This window comes from Patiria miniata, unplaced genomic scaffold, assembly GCF_015706575.1.
Source record: "Patiria miniata isolate m_02_andy unplaced genomic scaffold, ASM1570657v1 HiC_scaffold_6, whole genome shotgun sequence".
Taxonomy (NCBI): Eukaryota; Metazoa; Echinodermata; class Asteroidea; order Valvatida; family Asterinidae; genus Patiria; species Patiria miniata.
The window spans coordinates 15847344-15870549 of NW_024037073.1; the positions used below are offsets into that span (position 1 = coordinate 15847344).

General features: G+C 40.0%; 1 protein-coding gene across 3 annotated transcripts in view; it reads right to left on the reverse strand.

The window, feature by feature from the left end:
- The window catches only part of LOC119743102 (lysophospholipid acyltransferase 5-like), a 36226-nt gene extending 14900 nt beyond the window's left edge, over positions 1–21326 (reverse strand). The window contains exons 1-4 of one of the 3 annotated variants that reach the window (XM_038219454.1): positions 21140–21326; positions 19483–19590; positions 4068–4174; positions 2848–2979 (exon numbers count right to left, since the gene is read on the reverse strand). In XM_038219454.1, coding sequence (XP_038075382.1) covers positions 2848–2979; positions 4068–4174; positions 19483–19590; positions 21140–21230 — 438 coding nt within the window. In that variant the 5' untranslated portion in view covers positions 21231–21326. Of the gene's footprint in view, positions 1–2847; positions 2980–4067; positions 4175–5801; positions 5828–6648; positions 6748–19482; positions 19591–21139 lie in introns of those variants that run through there. The other 2 variants (XM_038219455.1, XM_038219456.1) reach the window with 2 other exon arrangements.
- Between the last annotated feature and the right edge of the window lie 1880 nt (positions 21327–23206).

The window sequence follows — 23206 nt, forward strand, 5'->3', positions numbered from 1 at the left end:
GACCAGAGACCGACTTATTTTTTTTTGGCCTGATCACAAGTCAATCCTGACTTGATCACAACAAAGTGGTTTAAGACCCAGACATTTCACCCCATTTTTTTCCAGTTTTTGTCATTGCTTTTACCTGACATGTCTAAAGATATTAAATTCAAATCACCAAAAAGTTATTTTGAGGTTTAATTCACTTCGAAATTTACATTTTATTACCCAGCCTCTTTGTTCAATAATGGCACATTATAACTTGGCTTCATGAGATTTAAGGAGTTGCTGTGTCCAAGACCTTAACTTGTTGTTTTCTGTAACCCATTTTTTCTGAAGCCACTTTATCAGTCTTTCGTTTGATATATGATTTATACCGATAGCTGTAGCAAGGGGTCAGTAAAATGAGGGTAGACATAAAGAGTACATGTATATTGCTATTTTAAGAAAAATATTTACAAAACTAAAACTTGACACATTTTTGCAATCGGCCACCAACGGCCAGGGCATTTTCCACTTTTTTCTTCATAAATCGTTAGACCAACTATCTGGCTGTGAAAATAAAATAGCGCAAAAATCCCGCAAAATCGCCTTCATTCCGAAAAATTGATCATTTTTGCCGGCCCGGTGATCAGAATACAGCGGCTGAGCAAGAAAACAGCGCCCTCTGTTGACAAGCTATGAAGAGTGGAATTCCTTTAGTGAGCGCGCCTCACGCATTGCTCATGTATGCCGCAGGTACGTCGATATTACATTTTACTGAGTGTCCTTGGCATGAAATAAAGGTGAACAATTTGCACAGGCAGGTTCTTTGTAGGCTTTGGATGTCATGTAGAGCAGCTAATGTCAAAAACTTTCTAGTAAAGAAATATTATTTTCGTTACCTACCGGTATTTGCACGTGCCAGACATTAACTTTTATTCAAAATGTCATGTGTTTAAAGGGAATATACATCATTTGCTTTTGCTGTAATTTTCAGAAATGGATGGAATTGGGGGGTTGGAAATATATAGCAAATATAGTTACACTGACTTTTTTGAGGTTTTGGGTTCGAAAATGCTATAAAAACCAAGAAAAACAATCATTTTCCTGTAGTCTGGTTCCCTGACTCCATTTAAGAAAAAACAGAGCAGTTTACATACATTGGGGAATTGTATGGTCAGGGAACCAGTCTAGCTGGCTTGTACCCGTTCGTAGGTGTGTAATCGATTGCAAACAAGTGCGATGGTCAATTGGGACCAGTATTTGAAAAAAAGCCAGTTGTTTCCAAAGCTGGTCGGCCGACCAGCTTTGGAAATTGATACAAAAATACCAATTTTCTTGAAAATGACAGTATACCAGGTGCCATGATTTTACAGGATGCTTTACACTGTCATTCACTAACAGTCCAGCAAGGTATTTCAAAATGATTTGGTAGTTTTATTTTTTGATGTTTGCAAATGTTGTATTTTCCCTTTAAGTACCACTTTGGAGTATAATTGTAGCACAGTTTATTTGGGAATAGGTTCTTTCTATTCCATTATGAAGTGGGGGAAAGCATTCAGTACGATTCTGTATGACTTTCACTTACAGCATAACCTGGTTTGCCCATTAACTGTAAAAGCGTCTCAATTTTAAGGTCTTGTTTACTGATTTTTTTCTTTAAGAAACAAACTGGCCGAAGCTACAAAATGTGGATTTTTTTTAGAAGGATCTCAAAGTAAAACGTGGGCACCGATCTACTACTAGCTTCACATATGTTGCCCATTGATAACCTGGACCCCAACGCACCGAAAAAATTCTGGTTGTGATTTGACTTTGATTGCATGGTTTTAAACCACTGTGCACAAGTCAATCTCAAGTCAATCTCAAGTCAATCACAAGTCGATCACAAGTCAAATCACAAGTCAATCATATCTTTGGATTTTGAGCACTTTTGTTGCTTCAAACGAATATAATGCACAAGTTACAAATGATGGACGCTACCTTTCAGACTACATGACTTGTGATTGACTTATGATGAAGTAGTGAGGAATTCACTACATATACTCTACTAAGAACAGGAGAAATACATGTACAACTCAGGTATCAAAATATTGTCTCTTTAATTTTGTTTTGGGGCATTTATTTTCATTTTGCATCAAATAAATAGAATTGAGTCTTAAAAATGGTCGAGTGTTCAAAGATTTGAATTTTCAGCACAGCCGTTCTGTTGCCAAACAAAGAAAAACTGTTTAAAGATATAGTCCATCATTTGTAATTTGTGCATTTTGTTCGTTTGAAGCAACAAAAGTGTTCAAAGTCTAATGAAGGATACTGGACAACTAACCTGATGAAGTTTCAGCTCAGCTTCAGCTGTACATTCCGAGAAAAACAGCATTCTAGGATCTCAATTTCAAATCAAAAGTTGCTGAATCACGTTTTGAACTGTTTTGAATTGCAGCTATACGCGATGTCGCGCACTGATCCGACGAATTATAGCAACCGCGCGCGCCTGTGCGTCGTGCCAATGCTTGCGCGCGCTGTGCCGAATAACAAAACGAACTACTAATTTGAATTTTCCTACGGTGCATTGGAAAGGCCTTCTATCGTTGATTACTTCAAAATGATAGCTTGCCAGAAAGATTAATTTCACAGGGAGTTTTAGTCCACTTACTATCTTTCAACCAAGTATGTTTTTCAACAATAATACGCCAGTTTCTTTTTCGGATGGCTGCAAATGATGGACTATAGCTTTAACTGCAAATGGCTTACAGCTTAGCTCAAGCATTGGCCAAGCCCCAAAACATTAATTGTTGCCAACGGCTGTGGCTACTCACTGTAGCATTCCAACTGCAAAATTTAAAAGCCGTAGCCCAAAAAACACTAGATTCCGACTCAGTCTTTTACCTCCTTCCTCTTGCCGTCGTAAAGGTCAAAGGCCGTCCCGATCATTTTGAAGATCAGGATGCAGTGAGGCGTGGTCCAGATCAGATCGTAGCCGTCGGTGGAAAACAGGGCGTAGGCGGTCAAAAGATAGCCCTGGAGACAAAAATGAAAAGGGCAAAAAATGAGCACAGTGATGAAGAATCCTATGAACAATTACCCTCAAACAGTGACCAAAAAAGGGCTGCTTTTGTGCACCTGGCACCCATGCTAAGATATCACCCGCTTGCATAACAGTGATGTGGAAACCTGACCCGAAACCGAAACCGACTTCAGGTCGGTTTTGCGTTTGCGTTTTTGGGGTTGGCTCTGGTCGGTTAAGCCGTTTTGGAAAACCCCGAAATAACCCGAAATAAACCGGAAACAAGGTGGTTCTCGAACCACGCGTCTCGCCTGTTTTCTTTTCCATTTTTTTTGATAGATGACCTTTGACCTTGGTTTGTGACCTTTGACAACATTATCATATGTTCCCATGTCGCATCTATGACCCGAGTTTGGTGCCAGTTGGACTTCAACTGAATGGAGATTGACTTTGTTTCTGCATTCAATAGGGGACGTTGAACAATAGAGGACAATAGGGTCTCAAAATCCCAAGAGGTCCCGGATTGGATTCGTGCACAAAACATATGGGAGGTCTTCCCGACAAGTTTGAGTACAAACAAAAAGGGTCCGCTCATAAGTCCGAAGCCTCGTAAGTCAGAAGCCTCATAGGTCCGACGCCTCATAAGTCCGACAAAATCGCATCCCCTAACCAAATAAAGGCCCATATAAGTCCGACGCCTCATAGATCCGACGCCTCATAAGTCCGACGCCTTTTAAGTCCGACGCCTCATAGGTCTGATGCCTCATAGGTCTGACGCCTCATAGCTCTGTCGCCTCGTAAGTCCGACAAATTAAACGCCTTGTTTTTTCCGACGTCAGACTTATGAGGCGTCGGACTTATGAGGCGTCGGACCTATGAGGCAGAATCAATCAACTGTATGTCTCATAAGTCCGACGCCTCATAAGTCCGAAATTTATGAGGCGTCGGAACTATGAGGCATCGGACTTATGATACGGCCCCAAACAAAAGAGGGACCCCGATTGCAGGCAAACACACACTAGGGTGGGAGTGTGGAGTTGGGGTGGGGAGAGGGGAATAACTCAACAGAACTCCTGGTACCAACGGTGGTAACACTACTCACCATGTTGAATATGAATGACAAAGCGACCATCAGCTGGGTACCGCCCATCGTGACCAGCAGGGCATAGTTGACCAATATGGAGATTGCTGAATGGATGACATCGTATCCTGAATAACATGAATATATATATATGTAAATTACATGAATATATGAATAAATTAAAAGCAGACCAGCAAGGGTGCACCAGTGCAAGATAGATGGTAACATGTGAGTACAGCGTGCATGTGAGAAAACAAATGTGAACAACTGATATGAAATATTACACATTCCATTGAGGCACGACTTGCATGACTTGGGCATTCCTTAAATTAATGTAGGATGAAAACAGCAACGGATGAGATGCCGGTAGTCAGTGCATATATTCCTAGTTGTGCCAAATCAAATTAGTGTGTTTACGATAACGCTCTAAAATAATCCAGGTACTGGATACTGATATGATGTGCAACGGGTCGGGTTGACCAGGCCAAACCGACCCGAAACATTAGAGATATAAACCGAATCCGAACCGAAACCGATCTTAACTCACTCAAGCTGACCCGACCCGACCCGACCCGACATTAAATAAGGTAAAGCCAAATTGTGTGTTTACGGTGACGCTCTAAAATTATCCAGGTACTGATAGATAATGATGTGCACCGGTTCGGTTGACCAAGTCAAACCGACCCGAAACATTAGAGATATAAACCAAATCCGAACCGAAACCGATCTTAACTCACTCAAGCCGACCCGACAAAAAATAAGGTAAAGCCGAGCCAAAAAAAAAAACCCCAAAAAACGAATACCTGGCTTCCGCTTGGACAAAGTGATCAATTTTTCGTGCCTACCCTCACCCACGTGACATGAATTCTTTTGCAAAACAATCGTCTCTCTCTCTGTCATACTCAGTGGGTTGATCGAGAGTAACTCCGCTTATTAGCCCTAACGTCACCTAAAGCTACAAAATACTACTCAGTAGTAACTTGTAGTATGCATTTCTTTCCATACAAGTGTGCACAAAACATGTAGTATTCTGTGGTATTTGGTCCTTGACCCCCAAAGAGCCCTTAAGACGTTAGGGTTAATCAAACGCATGGTCACTACGCGGTATGAAAACTGTTACAATCTATTTCACTGTCAGTCCCGATCCGACTGGAGAAATTAACACCGTGGGCACTTGATAAAGCGCTCGGTGGCCACACCACACAATGGGCTGCCGTCACAGTGACTGTCTATTATTATATTGCATCACCTGAATTTCTCAACTGTTTATTCAGTTTCTTTCGGTTTATTTCGGTTTTTCAAAAGATGGCTAAACCGACCCGACCCGACCCAACTGAAAAGATGGACAAACTGACTTAACCCGACCCGAAGTCGGTTTCGGGTCGGGTCGGTTTCAGTTTCGGGTCGGGTCGGTTTCAGTTTCGGATCGGGTCGGTTTCAGTTTCGGATCGGGTCGGTTTCAGTTTTGGGTCGGGTCGGTTTCAGTTTTGGGTCGGGTCAGTTTCAGTTTCGGGTCGGGTCGGTTTCAGTTTCGGGTCGGGTTTGCACATCATTACTGGTAGGTACCGCTACAATGTTGGTGGGAAATATGTGCATATAGTTTGGGGACTTAGTCCAGAAGGCCTGGCGTGACTAAATATTGATGGAGTACATGTACGATGGACTTGGGCCTAAATAATGGCCTGAAGCAGTGCTAGGGCTATCCGATGTGCCTAGCTTCCTGTACAGCTATTGAGATACAAACCGTACATGTACATGTAGCATGTCCATAAATGTCAACCAGTGCGTCAGTGGTGGATTCCATTATGTCATGTACAGTTTTGTATTGGACGCACAGTGATTGATGGATTTCAATGGAAGTGGTCCAGTTCCTAGTAAAAGACGGAACTGTAAAGAGGGAATTTCAAAATTTTAAATTTCTCAACAATAACAAGTTTTGAGGTTGACAATTTAAAGCTATAATCCATCATTTGCAGCTATCCGAAAAAGTAACTGGCGAATTATTGTTAAAAAACATAGTTGGTTGAAAGATAGCGAGGGGACTAAACTCCCTGTGAAATTAATCTTTCTGACAAGCTATCATGTTGAAGTAATCAACGAAAGAAGGCCTTTCCAACGGTGTGTCTTAAGACGCACCGTAGGAAAATTTAAATTAGTAGTTCGTTTTGTTATTCGGCGCAGCGCGCGCAAGCATTGGCACGACGCTCACGCGTGCGCGGTTGCTATAATTCGTCGAATCAGTGCACGCGACATCGCGTATAGCTGCAATTCTAAACAATTCAAAACATTATTCAGCAACTTTTGATTTGAAATTGAGATCCTAGAATGCTGTTTTTCTCGGAATATACCGGTACAGCTGAAGCTGAACTGAAACTTTATCAGGTTAGTTGTTCAGTATCCTTCATTAGATTTTGAACACTTTTGTTGCTTCAAACGGACAAAATGCACAAATTACAAATGATGGACTATATCTTTGAGCGCAAAAAATACAGGTACCTATACAGGTCAGGTTAGCATAAACACACATTTGTTTTTGGCCTCACTTAAATAAGGTGCAGTTTATAGTGCGTAACGAATGATTTCATGAATAATTTAGCATTACCAGCAGAATTACTTGATCAGCATGGAGGAGGTAGAATGAATGGCAGCACACAACACATGCATACGAGTATGTGAAAAGTTAACGAGATCCCACGATCACCTGATGGGAAAAATAGATCACTCTAAGGGTAAAGTATCAATGCAAACGGATCAAAACCCACAGCAAGGCAATACCCCATAGATACAATGAGTTAATAATACAGGGTGAGTGAAAAAAATGAAACCCAAATATCAGGACTATTGTTTTAGTGAAGTTCTGCATGTAGCACTTTGAAAATAAAGGATATGAAAGCCCAATTCATAAGCTTTCTTGTAGTACAAGAATCATTCAAATCACTTATGCACTTTTTAAGTTATGGAATTTTAAACGCAACCACTGTTTTAAAGTTCTGTCCACGGATCACAAAAAAAAGGTGTGCGTTCTTTCAGCAAAATGAAAACAATTCACACACATCCCTATGTGATTTGTTTTCGTTTTGCTGAAAGAACACTGAACTTTTTTGTGATCCGTGGACAGAACCTTAAAAACGGTGGTTGTGTTTAAAATTCCGTAACTTGACAAGTGATTCGAATGATTCTTGTACTAAAAGAAAGCCTATGAATTGGGCTTTTGCATCCTAGATTTTGAAAGTTCTACTTGCAGAACTTCACTAAAACAATGGTCACGACATTTCAGTTTCGTGTTTTTTTACTCACCCTGTATATACAATGAGTTAATAATACTTCAAGGAGAGACAATTAAGTATAAAATTAACGGATCAGAGAGTGGTTGTTAGCAGGGGAAAAAAGGCAGCTCAGTTAAAGATACATGTAGAGTGGATTATTTGCAGCTACCCAAAAAGTAACTGACCAAATTATTGTTAAAAAGCTTACACGGTTTAAAGATAGAAGTGACACTAAACTACATGTACCTGTAAAAATATATTCCTTTATGTGAACACAAATAATTTTAAAACTGTTTTAACTCTAACTCCCTAGGCCTTTTCGCAAGGATGTAGCCTCAATCCTGCAAAATGCTCTAATTGGCCTCATGAAAAAATAGCATTGCCTCAATCTTGCAAATTCCTCCATTATTTCTTGAATATGGTCCATATTTCTTGAGGGATGACCACTGCCTGAATCCTGCAAAATCCACGACAGTGAGTGTCAATCATGTTGAGGCTTGGCCAGTGACATCCTGGAGCAGTACAGAGGATTTCAAGCATAATCCAGGCCTATATTTGTTTATGCATGGCTGAGCAAAAACAACACAAGGTCCGGCCCAAGACCTTGACAAAGTGCATCCTACAAAATCAGTAACGCTTTTTTGTCATGTAATCTCAATCCTCCAAATTCCTCCACTTTGGCAAAGAGGATTTTGAAGGATTCAGGGTGGTTGGGGTTAAATATCAAACCAATACTCGCCAGGGATAAAGTTCAGATTCCAAGCTTTGAAATGGTATCAGTTTGTGTTTCCGCGCTGACGCTTAAGCCTCGCAAACAAAAGTTGCTGGTATTTTGGGACACGCTGGATATACATGTATGCCATGTAGCCAGGGATCACACCCCAAGTCGCGATGCTGGTAACATTAGCAATGCTGCAAACCGGGAAATAGCTCAGTTGGTAGAGCACCGGAACGGCAATCCGGAGGTCCTTGGTTCAAACCCCACTCCAGTCAATTTCTTTGGTCACTTATTAGGGCTGTCCATACAGGGTGAGACCAAAAAAATAAAACCCAAATGTCGGGACTATTGTTTTTAGTGAAGTTCTGCATGTAGCACTTTCAAAATCTAGGATATAAAAGCCCAATTCATAAAAATTTCTTTTAGTAGTACAAGAATCATTCAAATCACTCAAGTACTTTTCAAGTTATGGAATTTCAAACACAACCACTGTTTTAAAGTTCTGTCCACGAATCACACAAAAGGTGTGCGTTCTTTCAGCAAAACGAAAACAATTAAACACATCCCTATGTGATTTGTTTTTGTTTTGCTGAAAGAACACTTACCGTTTTTTGATCCGTGGACAGAACTTTAAAATAGAGGTTGTGTATAAAAAGTCTGTAACTTGAAAAGTACATGAGTGATTTGAATGATTCTTGTACTAACAGAAAGCTTATGAATTGGGCTTTTATATCCTAGATTTTGAAAGTGCTACATTTAGAACTTCACTAAAACAATGGTCCCGACATTTGGGTTTCGCTTTTTTTTACTCACCCTGTATTCAAATAATTTAGCATTCGATTAATTCAAAACTCCGTTTGACTGAATCTTCCAAACTCGCTGATCAAGTTTTACACACGCCAGCTGCAGCTGCCTTCCTCGCTGGTCAAAAACTTGCATACGAAGCGCGACGGTTAAAATTTGGCGATGGATACTATGGACCGCTAGAGTGTTCTTTTGTTGTTTTTGCTCAGCCATGCATAAATATAGGCCTGGATTATGCTTGAAATCCCCCGTACTGCTCCAGGATGTCACTGGCCAAGCCTCAACTTATTGACAGGTCACTGCCGCAGGTTTTTGCAGGATTCAGGCAGTGGTCACCCCTTTACGGACCATATTCAAGAAATAATGGAGGAATTTGCAAGAATGAGGCTACATGCTATTTTTCCGTGAGGCCAATTGGAGGATTTTGCAGAATTGTGGAGCTGCTTAGGTCCATTTTTGGCCCAAATCGTGCACTTTGTGGTAAAAGCATGAAATTTGGCAGGTGGGGTCCCAATGGGCTAGAATTCATTTTAAGATCGGGACCCATCCTGGATCTTGCCCATTTTGGGGGCGGAGCTTGATTTTTTTTAAAAGGGGGTGCAAACAATACAAACTCATGAAAACTGTATTTAACATCCATTTTCCTTGTTTTTCTATGGTTTGAAATAAACTTAAACATAAAATATAACATTCTAGCTTTCGAACACCAGTTAATTTCCACCCATTTTGTGGGCGTGGCCTAAATGTACAAAAGAGGCGGTATATATTAGCAGTTTGGTTCTAATATAGAAAACATTATTCGGTTTGGTAGTAAAATCCTGAAAATTGGCAGGTCTAGTTAAAATGGGCTGAAAATAATTTTAAGAGGTGAACACATCTTGGATCTTGCACAATTTTGGGGGGCGGAGCTTGATTTTTCAAAAAGGGGAGTGCAAAAAATTAAAAACTCAGAAAAACTGTATTTAACATCCATTTTCCTTTGTTCTTCATGCTTGAAATAAACTTAGACATGAGAAATAACTTTATGAGAAATAACACGTTAAAATTGTGCAGCAGCAGGATTCCAGTCGAACCAGTGAGTTTGGTGGTTTGAGACATCATCTTACATTGAAAGACATCATCTTACATTGCCGACGCGCATGGCTATGGCGACGCGCGCGCATACCAAAAACCAGAGCCTTTTTTGGCCTAATAATCGTTTTCTTCGTTTTGTATGAATAAAAAGGAGTAAATGCTACAGATTTTAAATATGCACTTGTCATTTACAAGGCTGGGTTAGGGCAACCTTGAAATTATAAAGCAAAATAATTCTGCGCAAAAACTACTGCATTTATTAAAGTTCATAAAGTACCAATGATGCCATATGTTTGTATGAATAAAGCATGGCATTTGCTTTTTCTACCACTTTCGAAGCATTTACTCGCATCAGTATGAATGAAAATTAAGCAAACACTTTTACTAAAAACCATTTGCTCTTGAGTAAATGGCCTTCAAAATGTAAAGCTTTACATGTTTGTAAGTTTGCAGAAAATAAAACTATCATAACCGAAACGGAAAGCGGCACCGGGGAGGGTCACGTGCTGGAGGACAGATACAAAAAAAGCGCATCAAACGCGACGAACGCAATGCCGTTTACGTGCACAATGCGCTGTGCATCGGCACCCATGGTCTACATGTGGATTGGGTTTTCAGTCCCTACCTGATTCCGTGGGTTTTCCCCAGACTATTTTTCTGGGGTTTTCCTCCCACCTCTAATACTGTAATTTCTTCTCATTGTCTTTTCTCAACGTTTTTTTTTTCGGGATTTGCAAGCTACAGTGCCTGGGGCATGCACATTTGAGGATCCTTGGTTTCATTACCAGAAAAAAAATATTTATCGTTTACTTCGTTTCGTATGAATATAAAGGAGTAAATGCTTCAGAATTCAAATATGCACTTGTCATTTACAAGGCTGGGTTGGGGCAACCTTGCAATTATAAAGTAAAATACTTCTGCGCAAAAATTACTGCATTTATTAAAGTTCATAAAGTACAAATGATACCATGTTCGTATGAATAAAACATGGCATTTGCTTTTGCTACCATTTTGAAGCATTTACTCGCATCTGTATGAATGAAAATTAAGCAAACACTTTTACTAAAAACCGTTTGCTAAATTCTGAAAATAATTACTTTTACCTTTAAGCTTTTGCTACACTATAAGCGTATACTTCGTTTCTTATGAATAAAAAGGAGTAAATGCTACAAATTTTAAATATTTACTTGTCATATTTCAAGGTTGGGTTGGGGCTACCTTGAAAATATAAAAGCACATAATTATGCGCAAAAATTACTGCATTTATTAATGTTAATCGCGAAAAAGTACAAATAATACCATACGGTAGTTCGTATGAATAAAAACTGGCATTTGCATTACTCCCATCTGTACGTTTCGTATGAATATTAAGGAGTAAATGCTTCAGATTTCAAATATGCACTTGTCATTCACAAGGCTGGGTTGGGGCAACCTTGAAATCATAAAGCAAATAATTCTGCGCAAAAGCTACAGCATTTATTATGTGAATCGCGAAAAATTAATATTAACAAAGTTCATAAAGTACAAATGATACCATGTTCGTATGAAAAAAACATGGCATTTGCTTTTACTGGTACTTCCAATTTTGAAGCATTTACTCACATCTGTATGAATGAAAATTAAGCAAACACGTTCGTGTAGGTTTTATATGAATTAATCCCTAAACCCTATGATCTCAGAATAAATACAAGATTTCTATTGTTTTAGCCACTGTGACCTTGACCCTTGACCTTTCGACCCCCAATGCGATAGGCCTATGACCAAGAACGATCCACAAACCAAATTTGAAGTTCACATGTAAAGTATTTCTCAAGTTATCGCGCTGACAAAATTTCTTTTGTTTTAGCCACTGTGACCTTGACCCTTGACCTTTTGGCCCCAAATGCAAAAGGCTTCTTAGGATTGCCAAGGACAATCTACAAACCAAATTTGAAGTTCATATGTAAAGTATATCTCAAGTTATCACGCTGACAAAATTTCTTTTGTTGTAGCCAGTGTGACATTGACCCTTGACCTTTCGGTCCCAAATGCAATAGGCTTCTTAGGATAATACCAAGAACAATCCACGAACCAAATTTGAAGTTCATATGTTTAAGTATTTCTCAAGTTATCGCGCTGACAAGATTTGTCCGGACACACACACACACCCAGGTTTACGTTACATACCTTGTGTGGACATTCCTTTGTTTTCGTGTAGTTAAGAAAACTCAGTACAAAAAATAACTTTACTTAAACTGTGAAAACTCTTTCAACCCAATTTTTTTTTCTATGATTCCCTATAGTGTTTCTCTTCATTCTGCTACAAATAAACCTAACCTCAAAATGCCTCTAAACCTGTTTTCCAGAAAGGGCAAAACGTTATGTGGACACGGCTTAGTCCACATAACGTTAACACAACCTGCATTATGTGGACATCTTTTGTTCACAAGTCCACATAGGGAATGTAAGACAAACTCACACACCCACCCACCCACGGAAGGACAAGGCGGAAACAGTATGCCCCTTCGGCTTCGCCGCGGGGCATAAAAACGCCTGAAAGGGCACCCCCTAGCACGTCCAAGAAAGTTAGACTATTTTTAATTTAAAAACCATTCATCCAAATTTTACCAAACTTACCCTTAGATATTATATAGAAAAACGTACTGACTTTGTGAGGTTTTAGGATCGTGACGTCAGCAAACTGGACATTGCTAACGCATTATTTAAGAAGTTACATAATTTCTCGAAAAAAAACAACATTATTCCCTCCTTTTCAGTCAGTAACACATTACTCCCCCAAGTCCCAACATCCATCTAATATAAATCCAACAGTACACACTGCAAGGAATGGACGCAGGCGCGGTTCTACGGGGGGGGGGGGGGGGGGGGGGGGGGGAGGTGGCTGGGGGGGGGGGCTGTAGCTAGACAAATTTTGTCTAGCCCCCTCAAAATAAATTCCTTTAAAAAAAATTGCATTTATAGCATAAAGAAGGATTGTGATGTACATGCGAACGGTCTCCCCCTAAAGAAGAAATAGCAGTGACAAGGGTGCATTAGTTAATATAGTGTGAATGATTTTAGGATTTTATTGGCGCTCCCCATTGAAAATATGGCATGAACCCCCCCCCCCCCCCCCCTCCCCACCTATTGATTTTCGGAGGCCTAAGTGTCTGGAAAAAATAACCGGTCAACATTTCAGCACGCCTCCCTGAAAAAATTCTGGATCCACCGTGCTAGTCCCCCAAAATATTGGTTCTAGAACCGCGCCTGAATGGACGTATATTCTGTGCACATTTTCATGTTTATATGCCTATATATATATATATATATATACAAGCTGGTTTACCCGATCATAGATCGGGTAGGGCGTAGTGTTGGGGATGAAAATGTGGGGAGTTAAATGTAAATGGGGGATATAGTTGGTGAGACATGCAGTTAAAGAATATCAATTTCTGTGGTGTGATCTGAGGCAATTTCTGATCACTAAAACCAATTTGAGCAAAAGATCATCTGTGAAAGTTTTGAGTTTTGAGTAATTGAATCAGCTACATATATTCTGAGCAATAGAATCATTATTGTAGGCTACAATATTTTTATTCGGGGAAGAAAAAGTGTGGGGGGGGGAGACCAAACAATGTCCCCCCTCAAAATGTGTGTGTGTGTGTGTGTGTGTGTGTGTGTGGGGGGGGGGGGTCCCCTGTCCCCCGTCGATTTACGCACATGATAATTATGTACCATGGCAACTGTCTGTAAATGTTGCCGTTGGTCTGTTAAATTGGCTTTTTGTGAGGCAGTCGCATTTGGAAAACGAAGATCATCTTTTAAACACCATTTTCGAGTTTGGTGTCATTGAATCAGCTATTCTGAGTAATGGAATCATTGTACATGTAGTAGCTACAATTTTTATTCGGGGAAGAAAAGTGGGGGGGGGGGGACCAAAAAAGTCTCCACCGCTTTAAAATGGGGGGGGGGGAGTGGAGGGGTTCCCCGTCCCCCACCGATTGACGCCCATGATAATTATGTACCATGACAACAGTCTGTAAATGTTCCCTTTGGTCTGTTAAATTGGCATTTTGTGAGGCAGTGGCATTTGTGAGAAAACGTACTTGAAAGGCTTGCCGTAGTACACAGGCGAAGGCCGATTAAGAAGGTCATAATTAAGTTTCAGTATAATGGAGTCTTCAACAAACGTAAACTTGAACGTCTTACAATTTGCGAGACTGTCTGCGAGGAACTTGTCGAGTCAACTGTTATTCAACTTGGGTCAACCATCTATATAAGAGCAAATTGTACTCGGCCTCCGAGAAATGTTTGCTCCTGAAACGATCTGAGACCGCGGTCTTTCGCGACGCCAAAATCGCTCCACGTCCGTGGGAAAATGTGGAGGGTGTCTTCCGCCGGATCGGACACATTTTCGTTGATTTTTTGTGTGACTGCGTTTAAGATCGCGATGTTTGAAGCAATGCATCGATCCTTCGTTGATCCCAGACAGGCCCCGAAATTATAACGCAACACTGTGGCGGGCAGCGAACTCACAACGCTCAGCCTTGGTGGAAGCATGGAGCTGTATTAACACACGATGGAAGCAACAGAGCACTATACATGTACACGTCACTCACATGCTTGTGCTTCAAATCATGCAAATAGCGAGCACCGTAGACCCAACCTCGTTTCCAGGGTGTGGAGCAGGGTGCAGTACGCGTTGCCATCGACAGTTTTGCATAGCCCGGATATAGGGTAAACTGGGGTAAAAACGCCCATGGGGTAAAAACGCCCACTTGACTTGTTTCCACTGCTAGTAAAAAATGACAAGATGAATTATTCAATGGAATATATTTTTAATAAGTACACTGTAGATAAAAACTAATAATAACAAGAATTAAATTCATTAACATATTTGAAGGGTGCATAGGTGCTGTTGAAAAAAATATTTAAAAAAAAGTTTGAAAAAATGGCCGTCGAAGGTTTAGCCTATATCGCTTAAAATTATTTTATAAAAAAAAGTATTTTATATTTTTATTATTCTTTAGTTGATATATATTAAGAAGGGTTAATTACATAATTATAAATGATTAAAATATTAAAATCTATTTTAATATGTGCTTAATAATGTTTATTTGAGTGGGCGTTTTTACCCCGGGCTAATCAGGGGTCTCGGGGTAAAAACGCCCAGTACTTTCCTTGACATCAAACTTTAATGAAGCCTCATTTATCTTCAAAAACCTCACTGTTAGAACTTTCTACAGCATTATGTTTGTTGTATGAGTAAGTATTAGCTATTAGAGTCCTGCCACATAAATATTAAACAGTGCATTGTGTGAAGTGGGGAGGTACATGTAGGCCGTATAACTAACTGACGTTACGTAGTGGCAAGGAATCTGGCACTTGTTTAGTCTATGTAATGATATGTGAGCAGATTCGCTGATTAATTAGGCCAGACCCCACTTCTTGACCTCCTAGATTTTGACCAATCAGCGGGTGCTTTCTATATCGGGTTTTCCTTCATTCACCCGTTGCGCGTCATAGACAATGGATTAAAAAGCCCTGTGTCACGCACTCTGTTATCATGTTACGCGATAACGCGCCCGGCTGTTGTTGCATTACAAAACACTGCATTCGAATTGACCAATCAAACTTTTACCGGTAGTCCTGATTTAGGAATGCAATGACGTTTAGTAAAGTCGACTCCAATTGGCTGAGGCGTGAGATCGCATAAATTGGCATGCTTTGATATATCAGACGTTAGACAGGAGTCTGGGCTCCGTGGATAACGTACTCAGACTAGCATTTATTAGGGAATGCCCGAGAAATCATGAGCTCATGGCATATTCTCAAGAAAAAAAAAATAACACATCTATGGTGATTTCAGTGTACTTTTAATAAGTAAAAATGACTAGAAATGGTTCTAAGACCCAACTAGACTGGTTTCTGCTCTCATGCTCTAATAGCAGAGCTTCATCAGTAGTACGCCAAAACCAGTATTTTATATTCGGCTAAATTAGTCGTGTCAAATGTTAGAGTGCATACATGTTGATACACATAAGTGCATCTACGGTAATAACATTTTTGGGAACCTTGTAAATGAGTCCAATTCCTGGTTATTGATAAATCTTGATTTGACAAGTACACCTTCAAGATTTTTGGCCTTATATAGGCAGTAATTGGTTTGCTGGGAAACGGATTGCATAATTTCAGGTGTTCTGGAATTAAATGCCAGTCTTTCAGCAATACTTTTGTTAGCCGCTGGGTTTTAATGAGTGGTGTGTACATGTAGGTGATCTTGAAGACTAGATGTGGTTCTTTTGGTCGTGTTTCATTCATGATGTATTGCTCACAGATTTCAAATTGTACGTCTTTTATGACCAGTTGGCAATTTCCTCTTTCTTGTGGTTACAGAGTAGAAGTTTCTCCATCATGTCTACGAACACATTTCTTTTCTCTAAGAACTCTGTCTCGTTGTTACAGAAATGTGCGTATCTTAGTACTGTAGTTCTCCTTTGATAAAGCCTTAGGTTATCAGCAGAAGGCTAGAAACATACAAACATGCCTAAGGCCAAACAAAAAAGTCTCCGGTTTCTGGTATGGAGCTTGCCCCAAAAGTGGTGCGGCGACGCAGCTTTTTTTTTTTTTTTACCTGGTTTTTTTTTTTTTTTTTTTTGGCTTCAAATGTCGGCTGATGACTGCAAATGGTGCCCGACTAAACTTAGTGCAAATATATGGGAGTCCAGAGAGGCCACATAAATCTTATTCTCGATCATAACCCCATCTAAAAACACGTTAAAATTGTGCAGCAGCAGAATTCCAGTCAAACCAGTGAGTTTGGCGGTTTTGAAACACCATCTTGTATTGAAAAAAACCTTTTTTATTTTGCCGACGCGCATGGCTACGGCGACGCGCGCGCATACCAGAAACCGGAGACTTTTTTTTGTGGCCTAATAACTTGGAACTATGATTTGGCTAAACAAGATTGAAATAGATTTTCAGTACAAGTTTGTTATGGGCGAATTATGTACGCTAATGTTCCGCTTCCTTCCACATAAAAATACCTGTTTCAAATGATCAAGTTTGTAGATATAATTAACCAGTTGTGTTTGAAAAGTTATTTGTATTTGATGGAGTATCCCTCAATATTAAATTAATTACAAAAATATGACTATACTACAGGGAAGCCTGAGGTATAGCCATTTTTTTTTTTATAAATGTGGGCGGGCGTTTTTACCCCGAGGCCCGGGTAAAAACGCCCGCCAAACTTCCTCCCGAAAATGGGGGAAAATTTCCCCCTATCAATATTATGACCATGATTTTATATTTGCACCTGATAGAGGAGACATGTATTGCATAAAACCACACATTTATTTCCTGGTGTCTCCAAGTAGTACTGAGATATTTAACAAAAACTGAAAAATCGGGCGTTTTTACCCCAGTTTACCCTACTACGCAGTGTAGACTTTCGATTGGTCAGACCGTGCAAGGCATACTTAATGTGTAGTCCTTCTGAGTATTCGTTGCACTCGGCGCAGGGGCGGCAAGCGAAGCATATGAAAGAATAGGGGCACTCGGTGGCCACGCACCATGAAGAAAAAATATTTTACCAAGGTCACCCCATATCACAATTTGGTGAACGCTTTGGCAGTACGGCTGAGTAGAACACGTAAACGAAACCCCTACGTTGACCTCGCTGACCTCGCACAGTCTAGACTCGCAGAAAAGCCAGCACAGGGGGCGGCCAGGCAGTCAACGTGAAAGCGCACACGACGGAAAATTCCTGTGCAAAATGCTGTCACGAAAAATAGACGAAAAGGATCGCCGGTCCGTACGGGAAAATCAGGACGACCCGAAGTGTCCGACCCGGCGGAAGACACCCTCCGTATTTTTCCACGGACGTGGAGCGATTTTGGCGCCGCGGGAGCCCGCGGTCTCGGATCCTTTCATGAGCAAACATCGTCTCGGAGGCCGAGTTAAACTCTCTCTTATATATATATAGATATATATATTAAACATATTAGAAGAGCACTTTCAAGAAATCCTTCATTGGGCCGCCCCTAATTCCCCTCCCTCTCCTTATGATCCCCATAGTGTTTATAATACATGCACAATTAGGAAATGCCGCCATTGTAAGTATACAGGGTGAGTGAACAACAAAGGAAACCCAAATGGCGGGACCATTTCTTAATAACGTTTTGCATGTAGTACTTTCAAAATCTAGGATATGAAAGCCGATTCATAAGCTTTCTTATAGTACAAGAATCATTCAAATCACTCATATATGTACTTTTCAAGTTACGGAATTTTAAACATAACCACTGTTTTAAAGTTCTGTCCACGTATCACAAAAAATGGTGTGTGTTCTTTCAGCAAAACGAAAACAATTCCAGCGCATCCCCCTATATGTGAATTGTTTTCGTTTTGCTGACAGAACTTTTAAGACGGCGTTTGTGTTTAAAATTCTGTAACTTGCAAAGTACATAAGTGATTTGAATGACTCTTGTACTAAAACAAAGCTTATAAATTGGGCTTTCATATCTTGATTTTGATAGTGCTACATGCAGAACTTCATTAAACAAATTTGTCTTGCCATTTGGGTTTCCTTTTTTTGACTCACCCTGTGTAAGTTACTTGTAGACAATCATAACAATTTAGATATGATTTTTTTTATAGCCGCCTACTTTAAAATGTAGCTCCACCCCTAAAGGGCAACAATTAGTCTTGCAACCGTTTAAACTTATCTTTACAGTGTATGGTAAACATAGTTAACCGATAGAAAAGTTGTGTTTTTACCAGCAAAAATGATGATTTTCCCTCGTTTGAATCAAGCTGCTCTAATGTACCGCCTCTTTACATATTTAGGCCACGCCCGCAAAAGGGTGAAAATAACACGTTAGAATGTTAGAATTTACAAAGTGAATGTAAAATACAGTTTTCTGAGTTTTCTTTTTTTGCACTCCCCTTTTTGAAAAATCAAGCTCCGCCCCCAAATGGGCAAGATCCAAGATGCGTTCACCTCTAAAAATTATGTTCGCCCATTTCAATTGGACATGCCAATTTTCAGAATTTTACCACCAAACTGAATGATGTTTTCCATATTAGAACCAAACTGCTAATATATACCGCCTCTTTTACCATTTAGACCACGCCCACAAAATGGGTGGAAAATGAACAGGTGTTAGAATGCTAGAATGTTATATGTCATGTTTAAGTTTATTTCAAAGCGTAAAAAAACAAGGAAATTTGATGTTAAATACAGTTTTCATGAGTTTGTATTGTTTGCACCCCCTTTTTTGAAAAATCAAGCTCCGCCCCCAAAATGGGCAAGATCCAGGATGGGTCCCGATCTTAAAATGATTTTTAGCCCATTTTGACCCCACATGCCAAATTTCATGCTTTTACCACAAAGTGCACGATTTTTCGCTTAGCAGCTCCACTATACATCCTACGGTAGCAAAAAAGGCCAAGGGAGTTAGGGTTAATATTCAAACTAGCAAAAACCTAGATTCTAAAATTCGGTTGATTATCCAATATTTGGGTATACTGGGACAGCCCTACACCTTAGAGGTTTCAGTAAGCATTTTGGAATGTAATTCAGTCAGTTTCTCACCGAAGTTGGCGAACATGAGAAGTAGGCCCCAGAAGATGAAGTAGGCATGCTTGACTGACGGGGACTGCCCGTGCAAATAGGTCCGAGAAATATACGTCAGAGGATAACCTAACAAAAATAATACAGACAAAGAAAGTCGTGTACACAAATATTTGTTTGAGGGTGGATAATCGATATTATATAACTGACATACAGATCCTTGTCATTTGATTGGTGGAACTCACATCACGTGACATTCGTTATTGCTCCCATTCACGCCGGGGCTCAAAAAGTCCCATTCGATCGTGGGGAATGGGAAATACTATTCAACAGTTAGGATCGTTCTTGTTCCATGACGTGGTACCGGTATTTGCGTGCAAATGCATGCTGGTGTGCGCGTTGAGCGTTTCGCGTAGCGCGCGTTGTTCCAAAGAGCAAGTGCTACAGAGTTGGGTTAAAACATTTTCGTGAAGGGGTGGTTTGGAAGAGAGAAATACATTTTCCACCAATTTTGTATTGAACTGAAAGTTCAATCAACTGACAAGGCTATGACACTGATCAATATAATTATAAAACAAATATTGAGCGGCTTTAAACATGTTAAATTGTGAAATGGGAGGAATATTATCGCTCGGTAAAATCTGGAATTTGCGCGATGTATGTGGGTACCACACCGCTTTCAAGCACCGGTAGTAGGTTTAATTTTCGTCTGGTGCGTTGTCGTGAAAAGCAGTCGTGGAAAGCTAGACAACGCACCAGACGAAAATTGAACCCACTAGCGGAGCTTGAAAGCGGTGTGGTACCCACATACATCGTGCAAATTTTTTTCGATAATCATCACGTGATGCATTCATTTGCATAATTAAGTAAACAAGATGGACGACAGCCGTTGGAACTGGACGGTTTTTATGGACAAGCCGCCAAAATCGCCAACAATTTTCACATTTTATTTTTTTTTTGGTTCTGTTTCAAGTCGATCATTAGCTTCGTGAATGACTGCTGAATGGTGTGAGGTATGTCCATGGAATCTGGGGTGGGATTATAAAGGTGAAAATGGACCATTTTTCTAGAGGCCTTTTTTTTTAGGGTCTCTTGGTCTTGCTACCACACTCCAACAAATAGGTTATGTCTCCAGCGCTACATTAGCCCCATAATGTGGCCTATTTACTGGACTGCCTCCGTAAACATAGGCCACACATCCACATGTACAAAAATCGTGTCGACTTTGCCAAATTTTGATTTTCACATTTAGGCTTACTTTGAAGGTTTTTTGCTTTAGAAGCATTCTCACCCTCTATATAGGCTAATCAGAAAGTGCTGCCTTTTTCAGATGTTTATTTTTCGTGAAATTTCCAGATTCATTTTTACACGTTTGCGTATCAAAATTTCAACATGAAATTTCACGAAAATTAGACATCTGAAAAAGGCAGCACTTTCTGACTAGCCTATATAGGGTGAGTATGCTTCTAAAGCAAAAAAAATCCTAAAAACTAAGCCTAAATGTGAAAATCAAAATTTGGCAAAGTCGACACGTTTTTTGTACATGTGGATGTGTGGCCTATGTTTACGGAGGCAGTCCAGTAAATAGGCCACATTTATGGGGCTAGCGCTACATGTGAATGAATATGAGCATGATTGTCAGCTCAGCTGGAGTTACTAAGTCAAGCTATACACTTACATGCAAATATCGTCAGCAGGTATAAATACGCCGGTGAATCCAGCACTCCAAGCAAACTGCTGCTAGAAGCGCCCTCCCCTTGTCCTTCCATCTTTTGTTTCGTTTACAGAGAATTACGAACATGCGAAATCATGTTTTGTCCGGATTTCTGAACCCCGGGCCACTTTCGTAACTTAGTAAACCGCAGTGCAATACATGAAGGGCGCCCTCTTGTTCCAAAAACTGGATAGCTGGGCTGGCCTCGACTCGAGCGCGCGCGCTGGCGCTCGCTTTTATTTTATGATCTCAAAAAGGGCCAGTTCAAGAAAATTCTCATGTCAATATAAAAGTCATTCACTTTCGAATATATATGAGCCATCGAACGAAATCATCCACGGACGTTAAAATTATCTAATTAATTTGAACTTCGAATTATTTGACCCGGCGCAAAAATGAAAACCTTATTTTCTTGCAGAGATTTTGCCGCAAAACCATATGCTCACAATCGGAAAGAGTAGTGTTTTTGTTCAAACAAATTATACAAATACAATAAACACTCGTTATTAAAAAAAAGTCTTTATTTCCGGAGAGCACGGGGCACAATTGTTGATAGTGTTCTTTTATATCTTTAGGTTCATGTCTCTCGTTGTTTTTTGTTTTAGTTTTGTGATTAGGTAGGCTAGACCATTTTGTGCATTGTTTTCATTTGAACTAACACAAGTGTATTGAAACTAAAGATGGTGGCTTAATAACTAAGCTGATCAACTTTTAGCTCTGTGAATGTTGTATATTTTGAGAAAACATTTACAACAAATATAATCATAAACACAATATGCTGGAGTTGGATTTCAATTCGACAGCTGCCGAGTCATATTTGAATTGCGCCCTCTCGTGACACGTCGAGTTTTACAACCAACCGATTCTTTTCAAAACCACTTCTCAAAAGGGTTTATTCCAAATGGTTTTACCGCAAACCTCACTAAATGCCGAAATCAGCATTCGGGACATGTTCATTCAGCTGGCCAGTTGTCACCCATTCACGAATTTGCCCAAGTGCAAACGAACTACAAATTAGAACGGCTGGGGACGGATGAGCGGAAATTTCCAAAAGTTTGTCACTTGACACATCTTTGGAAATGACCCTCTTTTGTTGTTTTCTTCAAAATGACAGCATGCCCGAAGGAATATGTCATTAATATCTTTAAACAAGGTAAGCTTTTTCACAATAATGTTGTCGGTTACGGTTACTGTTTGGATAGCTGCAAATGATCTACTCTTACCTTTAAATGAATTAGATGAGAAAAGTTCATTGAGATAGGTGTTCTCATATATTTCCGGGGCATAAGATTAGGCGCGGCAACACCTCCTTCGAAAAAACAGGAAACTATCAACAACCAAAACAAATAAACACAAAATGAAAAGCAAAACAGAAACAGATTCCCATCGAACACTGTTAAGACGTTTCTTAAATTTAAAGGAAGGGCAGGCTGGTCATAATAAAGACCACTTTTTATTGTGCCTAGCGCCCTCTCTTGGTATTTCGTTTAATGAAATAAAATTGCAGCGCGCGTGTGTGTACGTTCGTGTCCACGACTTAAAACAAGTTCGTGTGCGCCCATCAAAACTCGCAGACATCGCCTGAATTAAACAAACAGTCAAAACATGACAGAGAGATGACACTTTTCACTGTTTATGCCGAAAATCGATGCAGCTCTAGCTCTAAACATATGGATATAAGAACAAATTTGTATCTGTTTAAAATAAAACAAGCATAAAGTTTCAAATGGACGAGGCAAGGGTAAACATTGTCCATTGTGTCAACAGCGCATTGTGTGCGGAGGTGAGAAACATGGGGCGCGTCCCTTTCGCGGGAAAGTGACGAGTACACTTTTGAACGACCGAGAAAATGTGGCTGTTGGCTGCGAAAATAAAACACAAAGTTGACGACCTGATATTTACTTGATTGCATCTAGGCGTGCTTTATCGATTTTGATACATCGTGGTTCGATTGTTGCAAGCATTGGGGGTTGGGGCGTCAGTTTGGGTGCGAAAGATAGTTATAAACCTTGCTTGATCTTTAATTGTTGC